Source organism: Mixophyes fleayi, chromosome 5 (assembly GCF_038048845.1).
Source record: "Mixophyes fleayi isolate aMixFle1 chromosome 5, aMixFle1.hap1, whole genome shotgun sequence".
NCBI classification, from domain to species: Eukaryota; Metazoa; Chordata; class Amphibia; order Anura; family Limnodynastidae; genus Mixophyes; species Mixophyes fleayi.
The window spans coordinates 269,114,865-269,125,256 of NC_134406.1; the positions used below are offsets into that span (position 1 = coordinate 269,114,865).

Here is a 10,392-nt window from a genome sequence, read left to right on the forward strand (position 1 = left end):
TACTGCCCTCATTGTAGCTCTGTCACATTCCAGTCACTTACATTATATATATATATATATATATATATATATATATATGCCTGCATTAGTGTGTACGCTCCCACAATCGTGATTTTTCGTACCTAAAAATCACATTCAAAGATGAAACGATGTTGGAGAAATGTGGAAGTGTGTACACATTCATGACCAGCAGTGTAGGCAAGTATCTATACAGTTTACAGAGTCACAATATTTCCAGCAGATGGTTATGAGAGATGAAGATCACAGACCAGGGGGTAAATGTATCAAGCTGAGAGTTTTCCGGTGGGTTTGAAAAGTGGAGATATTGCCTATAGCAACCAATCAGATTCTAGCTATCATATGCTAGAATGTACTAAATAAATGATAGCTAGAATCTGATTGGTGTTTCAAACCCTCTGGAAAACTCTCAGCTTGATACACTTACCCCCTGACGGTAAATCGTGTAGGTGTGTACACATGAATCTGCATGATCATCGGGACTTTCAGTTTTTGGTAAAAGAAATTGTTACAGAAATCGCATCTGAAGTAGATTGAATAGCTGTGTACTGTGTACTCAGCTTTACATCATTCAAACATTACCCAGATACAGGTGCGGGCTGGCAGGCTTCAGCCCGGGGGGCGCACAGGTGGCCGTATCCCGTGACACGCGATGCGGCCGCCTGTGCGCTGACGCGGCCGCAGGTAAAATTAAGCAATTATTGCATCCACGGGGGGGGGGGGGGGGGGGGGACGGCCGGCCCGAACAGCCGTTAAACTGAGCGGCCCGCTGCCCCCCGGTCCAACCCGCCCCTGCCCAGATAAGACTCTGTCTCACCCTTGATGCTGTCAAAACTCTCATCTACTCTCTCACCTTATTACCCCTGGAAGAGTGTGAACTGCCTGCACACTGCCAGTATAAATGGCGCTGCTTCTCGAAGCGGGTGATATGACCGGTAGCAATCGCTACCATTGCAGTCAAGGAAATAGACTGGACAGGTAGGTGGGCTAAGGGGAGTGACACAGAGGTTAGGTGTGTGGCTAATGAAAAAAAAAGTAAATATAATTTGCATATTTATCATATAGATCTGTGACAACGTGTGTATGTGTCATTGTATCTTGTACTGTATCTCACTTTTCACCCTTTGGGGCATATTCAATTGTTGGCGTTACACGGAAAAGTAAAGAGGCGTGCGCATTATTACCATCATTACGGTAATAGTGCGCGTAATTACCGTTATTACAGTACCTCTAACGCTGGATTTCAGCTCGCAGCTCAGGGAAATCCGGCTTAGAATTACCGTAATAACGGTAATATTTTTAACGCAGCGGGAAACGCCAACAATTGAATATGCCCCTTTGTCTATAATTGTGCTGTCATTTTCAGTTTGCTTCAATTTTTTAAGGTAAACTGGTGAATTAAATGAAATAACCGGCAGATTATTACAAATATTAGAAGTCAACAGAGTTCTATCACCTATATAACAGCAAAAGGCCTGAGTCAAGACTTCTGTCTCAGTGTAATTAACTTACTATCCTATTGTTTAGTTTTGTAGTGTTTTTATCATTCTATGTTCCAGTCATGGCAGGTTATGAAATTGCATTTGTGCCATTTTTAACCATCAAAATGCAAAGTTGGCAACATTGTGAAAGTTTCCAAGGACCCCGAACGGGCTATGCCTTTAATAAAATCGCTGTTTCAAAAAATAATGGCGAATCTCTGATACCCCTCTGAGCAACACCAGCTGAGCACATCACACCCAAGATACTGTCTTGGTTGACCTTGACAGTCCCCACTGTGGCATGCTTACTCCACTTGGCTACAACATACTTTGTGCATTTTAAATACTTATTTAATACACAACAACTAATAAGTCAGACAAAATAAGAACAGCTGGCATCAAAGAGAAATTGCATTGTGCAGCTTATCTGTCCTGAAAAGCAGGGACAACTTCCAGGGACTGTATACTAAAACCTGGGACTGTCCCTGGAAATAATTCACAGTTGGCAAACTACTGACTGAAAGAGTTATCACAACATCTGCAACTAACACCCCCCCAGAAATGACTCTTCCTGCCTCCTGCTGAGTCTAGTCTGGAGCAGGTAACGCAGGGGTTAATGTAGCGGGGCTGTCCTGTGTAATGCATGCTGCTTCCTCCGACCATACCATTGCACTCCAGAGATAGGGGTAGGAGTGTTGTTATATTATATCTGTATTCTTTACATATATGGCTCCTCTACAGGAAATGATAATATGCCCTCTGCCCCGTGTAGAGTTATCTCTGTATAGTGCAGGGCCCCCAGGAGGGCATGGTCCCGGCGCCACCTACCTCCCCCCATTGGTCTGGTCCTGTGTTAGGGCAGCAGAGCTCTCAGTCTGGCTGGGAGTGTGGGAGGTAAGCAGCTCCTTTGTGTGTCCTCTGAGTGTGACCAGCTTGTTACATTGTATCACTGTGTGTTCTATGCTCCAGGCCTTGTACTCTGCTGTGTACAGGGTGCAGTGAGGAGGCTGCAGAGATTTTATTACACTTTTATTCTCTATCTCTATGTATTACAATTGTATAGGCTCCAGTTATACAGTAACGTAGGGTCATGGAGCCTTACCTAAACCCTGCTCAGCATGATGCAGAGGTAGGTTAATGTGTGGCTCTACAGCATCTGTGGGACTTTAAAGTGCAGCCTTGCTGGCACTTGTAGTTCCACAGCTGGAGAGCAACAGGTCTACATCTGGATTAAAGGATAATTCTTCTGAAAACTTCACAGTTTAGGGGAAAGCTCCTGATCCCAAAAGGTTTCTTACGTGGGGCCAGTGTTTTGCTGTCTTCCATGTACCAATCACTGGGACTTGGTTGTACTTAGAGTAAACAGTTCAGTTTTGGGTGGACATATTAATGTAATGTAGTAGCTTAGTAACACTGTTATTTTTATTTCAAATTATAGTTTATTTGTAAAGCACCAACATATTCTGAGTGCTGTACAATTTAGGAGAATGAATATAAAGCATCATGATAAGTTGGTACAGGAACATAAATTGCAACTAACTGACTACTATCCTAGATAGATTCAGGAATGAATTACAAGGCAGAAAAAGTGTAATTTTATTATGATCTATGTCTGTTTTTAGGGATGGACTTAGTGCTCAGTGAAACTATACCATATAATATAGTATATATTATTTTTTTCCCCACATAGTACAATAGAACTTCTGATTTTGAAGAATAGGGATGGAAAGGTTTGACCTGAATACAGTACTGACACATGGAAATGGCTGTATCTATTAAATTAAATTGTATGTTGCACATTTTGCCCTAGAACATGTTACTGGCATTGATCGAGGTTAATGTCTGCAGGCTAAAGTTGAACTTAATTTGATTTTTATGGGCTTTGTGAAAGCTTCAGAATCCACTTCATTTATTTAATTTAATAGATGACAGGGATGTTACAAGCTAATATTAAGTTTTGTTTTTGTATTGTATTGCAACATAATATTTATTATTATTTATTATCTATAAAGCACTCTGGTCTCTGAGAATGTTATTTACCTAGCACTATTAGATTGTCAGCCTAGTTATATTGTATTCAGATGTAGATCTGCATTGCTATTTTATAAATACTTCAAAAGTCCACTTATGTTAAAAACATGAACAAAAAACCTCTTAGTCAAAGGCTGAAATATGTTTCTTGTTCAGGTTAATATGTAAATACAGTGAAAGTTGGATGTTTTTGAGTGTCCTGAATCTTAGGAGAAAGATTCTCTATCAGACAGACAAGGAAGGATGGGTGGTATTTAAATATTACTTCCGAGTAAACCTCTCGGTAAGACAGTGCCCTAGGGCCTTTTTTTCCTGTCTGCCTTTTTTCTATTCTATTTTTTTTAAAGCACTTAGAAGCGTAGTAGGATGTAGTAAGATGCAGACATAATTATCCATACTCAAGCATGGTTTAATTAAAGAAAAAGCCCTATTTGTATTTGGACCACTCTGGAGCACAGTGGTTTGCAAATGCTCAAGGCTAGCCCCAAAATACATAAATAATCATTTGTAAAGACCAAGCTTCAATTAGAACTATGGCAACATTTCAAAACCTAATAATAGATTTATTACAGCAACATTATAAATTTGTAAATATGGTTATTATTTAATATCCCAATGGGGTAGAAGGTGCATACATCGGACATACGCACATCCCTATTCAACAAGGAGCAACAATACGTCTGCTGATGAATACGGGTCTAGGTCCGCTCTGCTCTAACAGACAATACCCTGCAGGATACGTCCAATGCATATGTGGAATATAAAGTCACAAAAGCAGATATAGGAAAAACATTTTTAATTAATGTCACCTGTTCATAATATAATAAAACATAAAAAATAAGTCCCCCCCCCATTTTTTTCCCTCCATAAAATACATTTATGAGGATATTATGAATGTCGACTGGACGTAAAACACAGTTTTCCAGTTGCTCCTGATTGCAAACACATGTTCTAGCATGTATACACAGCTGTTATCACTAGTAATAATCACTTACACCTGACCTGTTGCTGGTGCAAGTGATTCGACAGAAAAACATGTACCTTAGAGATGCCCAAAGCTTGAATCGGACGCTGCTGCTTGCGTTCGAGCTTGGCACGTCCTTACTGTACATTGACTATGTGCATACGTCCAATTTCCTCCCCGTTTCGCCCATTAAATCGTAGGCTGTAGTAAGGGTCCTTTTAGAAGATGAATGGGACGTTGCTGTGTTCAGTGCCGTACGGTTTGGTTCTGGGAATACGCAGAGCAATTTTTACACAAAATACGGCATCGTCATTAATGAATCGAGCCCATAGACTGCACCTACAGCGTACATGGGATTAGAATTCTGACTGTAGCTGCTGGTGTCAGATTTGTGTAAGAGTTTATTTCACAGTCTGCTTGTTTTCCATTTGGGATGTTAAACATTTGAACAACTTTCAAAATGTATTACTTTGATGTAACAAATTTAGCAATAGTTCCTGCGCACTATAAGCACTGACAGCAAAGAAGGGAGAGTTCTGTCCACCTGTCCGCAATGCTAGTGAATACTGGACAAGAGGTTCTAACTACTGTACAGTGTTTACGGTAAACGTGGCTTCTGATTGGACAAGAGCTTTGACCAATGCAGCCAGGAGCTGCAATTACTAAACTACCCTATTCTGTGCTGCAAATAGAAGAGTAGATTACCCCTTTTAAGTTGTATCATTAATCAAACAAAAAGTACCCTACACTCTTGTTTCAATTTCATTAATGCATGACAGGATATTGTAAATATATATCAAATTTATAATAGAATAAACTATAAATAGTGTATATGTTAATTAAGCCTTTTTTAATTGGGTGTATTTATTTTCTCAAGCGTGAGCTGCCAGTCATTTGGCCCTTCGAGGAATTAAATCTAGAATATTTGTATAAATATTTTTTTAGTGAACGTTGATCTACACGTTTACCGCAAATGTGTGAAATATTGCTGTGGATTAAACAAATGTGAGTAAAATCTCTCGTTTTGTTCTAGATATGACAACTGATCTTCGAAAAAGGAAAAAAGACACAGAGTTGAATAATGCTGCCCATCAAGAAACGGTGGACAAAGCGAAAAGCAAGAAAGAAAAAAATCGCTGGATTTGGTATAAATGGTTTAAAGGGACAATGATTCTCCTGCTAGTAGTGGCCGTGCTGATTGGTGTGAGGTTGTACAGAGATAATGAACTGGTAAAAAGTCAAGAGGCGGCTCTGAGGGTACTAGGTACGGAAGGTTTCTTTCTCTTCTCTTCGTTAGACGTTGACAAGGACATGTCCATCAGTCCTGAAGAGTTTAAGCCTATTGCCGAAAAACTCACCGGGATCACCCCAATGTCCGACTATGAAGAGGAGGAGGACGTAGATCCAAGTGGAGAATCCTTGTCCGTCACGGCGCAATTTCAGCCTCTAATTATGGAAACTATGACCAAGAGCAAAGATGGGTTTTTAGGAATTGCCAACAGCGCTCTATCAGGACTGCGAAACTGGACTGTGCCGGTAATGCCAAACACCGTGTTTTTTGCCAAGCAATTCAAGTCTTTCCTGCCACCGAGAAACAAAGTTGACCTGGGAGACCCTTGGTGGGTCGTTCCAAGTGAGCTAAACATCTTCACAGGTTATTTACCTAACAACAGATATTATCCTCCTCCTTGCAAAGGAAAAGAAGTTATTATCCATAAACTTTTGTCAATGTTTCATCCTCGTCCGTTCATAAAAACCAGATTTGCAGCTCAGGGTTCGGTGGCCTGTATCCGAGCAGTCAGCGACTTCTACTACGATGTTGCCTTTCGAATCCATGCTGAATTCCAGCTTAATGAACCTCCCAATTTCCCTTTCTGGTTTTCTCCTGGTCAGTTCACTGGTCATATAATCATCTCAAAAGATGCTTCTCACGTGCGATACTTCAAGTTATATGTCCCTAATAACCGGACTCTGAATGTTGACATGGAATGGTTGTATGGAGCAAGTGAGAGCAGTAATATGGAGGTTGACATTGGGTACCTGCCAAAGATGGAATTGGAATCGCTCGGTCCGTCCATACCCTCTATGATCTACGACGAGAACGGAGACGTCATTGACAGCCGAAATTCTGGAGGCGAACCTGTAGAATTTGTATTTGAGGATATAAACTGGCAGTCCCAGATAAGTTGGGAGGAAGCTGCCAAAAAACTAGAGGTCACTATGTACCCATTTAAGAAAGTGCCGTATCTTCCTTTCACCGAAGCTTTCGACAGAGCTTTTGCCGAAAAGAAACTGGTGCACTCTGTCTTACTGTGGGGTGCTTTGGACGATCAGTCTTGCTGAGGTTCGGGGCGAACTCTCCGGGAAACAGTCCTGGAGAGTTTGCCCGTCCTTGCATTGCTCAACGAGAGCTTCATCAGCAGTTGGTCGTTGGTGAAAGAACTCGAGGAACTGCAAACCAACAGAGAAAGCGAATCGTATGCAACGTTCGCTTCTCTTCACTTGGAGAAATATAACTTCCCGGTGGAGATGATGATCTGTCTTGCCAATGGAACTGTAGTCCATCATATTAATGCCAACTATTTTCTAGATATCACTTCCGTCAAGCCAGAGGAAGTCGATACAAGTATGTTTAGTTTTTCTGATGGTTTGGAGGATATATCCAGTTCCACTTATATAAAGTTTCTGAAAGAAGGGCTGGAGAAAGCAAAACCATTCTTGAGCTCCTAGTTGTACACTCCAAATATCTTTTTTTCTGATACCTAAAAACAGTCTAATGCTGGCCATGATTGCTGTGATAATTCAATCTGGCAAAGGAGTCAATACTGTAGCGTGTTTGGTCCGAAAACGGCAGGTGCCCGATAATTGATTGGAAATTATCGGACACATGTTTGTAAAAGTGGTCGGAATATGACCTCAGATCTTTGTTGTTGACCTGTGTGTATTCATCTTCCGGCCCTAGATCCTAGGGCCTGAATGGCTGAATGTCATCCAGTTTGGTCATTTATATATTTTTTATTATATCATTGTAAGTAGAAGGATTGGACGTGTGTGGCCAGCTTAATGGAGAGAGATAATGTCTGTTTCACGATCACTAGCTGTTCACTATCAAAGTGCTACAGAGTGATAAGGTCTGGGCTTCTGGAATGTAATGCTGGGAAATTAAAGAATTCACCATTAGTTTCTTAGGTTCTCCTCCAACGATATTTAGCGGGAGATTCAATTGGCTGCCGTGTGCCGCTGGACATCACCGACAAGTCCAACTGGCCGTGACAGTAAGGAATCTACACTCATTTTTCCTTGCATCTCTGAGGGGTGCGAGGAAAAAGAGGAGATACAATCCTCAACATTGGCGCTCTCTGTCTCTGCGGACTGTTCCGGTGTCACATTGCGCTGAATTGAATCTCCCCTTTAGTTTGGGGCATTTATTTTTAAAGATAAATATTTCCTCTGCTGCAGTTTTCGGCTGCTCTCTGCCGCAGTCCGCCAGTCGTTGCGCACTGACCCTGTGGTTACTATGCAGAATCTCGTGGATGAAAGCTTTATAAAACTCAGATTGCCTGGTATGTCGTGGGGAACTCGGCAGTCCGATGGTGCTGTCAAGTGAATGACAGGAAATGGGATGGGAGCACCTTTAAGAAATACTTTGCTGACTCTGAAACTGCTGTGGGGGATTTTGGTAAAGAACGTCTCTTTGATGTGATACAGTAGAATGAATTACGTAAGTCCTTGACTCAACCTTCCGGGCATTACAAGCTCTAAGCCTGGACCTTTAATGCAGCCCTTGTGTGACTAACCCTTTGTAATTACACAAAGAAATTTTTGGTGATCGCATCCGCAGTGATGAGTTAAATTAAGGTGATTTCTGGTTGTATTGGCCACTTGATCAGTATGGTAGTCAACAAAATATAGATTGACCATCACAGGTCACCTCTCTGATAATTATCCATTTTTTAAAATCATCAACAGTAGCAAGAGATTAAAGAGTAATATACGATTATCAGTACATCCTGATTGGCTGTAGGCGACTGACAATCTATTCCAGCAATGGTAACGCACTAATTTTCAAGCTGATTGCTCACAAAACCAGTAATAGATAATTTTCCAGGTAAAACAGCCTGGAGAATTTTGGATACAAACTGGTTGTCAGACCAGGTTGAGGTTCTCCTAGTTGGCAGGAGCTGGTTTAGGATTAGAAATCGCCCAATGTCTGTATTTTTTATTTGTTTAATATTGTCTCATACCAACATAACCTCAATGTGTGCCAGCCTATGGTTCTACTTTAATTTTACCTATGCATAAACCAATAATACCTACCATATTATAGTTTACTTGTAAGCAATCTAAATTGACCTCTTTATATATGTGACTATGTTTTATGTTATGTACTGTAGCAGTGAAGCAGGATTATTTACGCTGTTCCGAGTGAGTTGTTATTTATGACGGTGTAATCCTAAATTTCCATTTAACGGGTTAGACCTGACTCCCTTCATTTAGCAGCTACATTTTGGGAAGTAAAAATAATAGTTCTTTCTTTTCTGCATGTTTTTTTTCTTTATACTATAACATTTTGTATTCTGTATAACTACAACCTAGACTACAGCGTTCTGATTTCACAGTTACTCGTTCATGATAACTGAGGAGTCCCAATTAGCCGCCTACTGAGCGTTGCGTTTACCAATATTATGGACCTCTGCGGTGACTTCAGATATTGGTGTTATGTACAGCATTATAATTATATATATTTTTTTATGGAAAAATAGATGTATTGACCTTAAACTTGTACCACCAAGAACCTCACAGTTACCCTGCAGCACTGGCTATAACAATTTCCCGAATATGGATTTCAAAGTGATGTCACAACTCGCCAATTATACATATAAGTATATTAGATATGTTCTGGAACCATATAAAGACCTTAAACACTAATGTGTAAACTAATATCCTTATATACAGAAGGGTGTAACATGTTTTAGTGGTAAACACATTTAAAAAAAAATATTTCCCAATTTTTATACTGTATTTACAAGAATATTTATATATACAAGTGGGGATGTATACAGTGGTACGTCAAACCAGCACTTCCAGGGGAGGCAGGGGCAAACGCAGGATTTGTAGAGGGGGGTTTCCACACCACGCCGCCAGTGGGCGTGACCAGCATGCATGGGGGCGTAGCTATAATTTTAGACAGTGCTTGGCTGCTCTCCAGCTCTTCCTATCCCTATAATATACATGGGGCATGGGCACTACTGTTAGGTGCACGCAGCTCTCCCTTTTCAAGCAGAGTCGTGTGAAGCGGGGGCAGGGTCCAGCCACCTCAATTATACAGTGCCTCAGGCTTGGGGGGGGGGGGGGGTTCCAGGCACCAGGAACCCCTCCATGGTTTGCCAATGGGAGGGCTGGCAAATTTTAGCCCGGTGGGGCAAGACTTGGCTCAGCAGCCTATTAGGAACATTTCAAAGGAAAAAAAATTCAGGTGACCCAGCCAAAGATAACCCACTATGGGACCGGCCCGGGGGGCAATTGCCCCCCAGCCCAGCCTGCCCCTGAGTACTTAGTAAAACCTCCTACTGCCTTCATTGTAAAACTATCAAATTCTATTCACTTACATTCCTATTACATTATTCACACTGCTACTTCTAAATGACCACTGTATGTGTGTGTGTGTGTGTGTGTGTGTGTGTGTGTGTGTGTGTACGTACATATATTTGTCATACTTGCCAACTTTTTCCCTCCCCTCTGGAAGACCCCAGAGGACAGGTGAATTGTGAGGACAGAAGTGGGCGGGGTTGAGCGAATTGTGTCATTTTGGCCCGTTGACGCAATGATGTGAAAGCGTAATTTTGACACGCGGGGACCAAAATGACACGAATCCCTGCAAATGGTGTTATGGAGGCT

General features: G+C 41.3%; 1 protein-coding gene across 1 annotated transcript; it reads left to right on the forward strand.

The window, feature by feature from the left end:
• The first annotated feature begins 2,255 nt into the window (after positions 1–2,255).
• Positions 2,256–10,115, forward strand: SELENON (selenoprotein N). The gene is made up of 2 exons (XM_075214093.1): positions 2,256–2,393; positions 5,528–10,115. The coding sequence occupies exon 2, from the start codon at positions 5,530–5,532 to the stop codon at positions 7,222–7,224; it is 1,695 nt and encodes a 564-aa protein (XP_075070194.1). The 5' UTR covers positions 2,256–2,393; positions 5,528–5,529; the 3' UTR covers positions 7,225–10,115.
• The last annotated feature ends 277 nt before the right edge of the window (positions 10,116–10,392 follow it).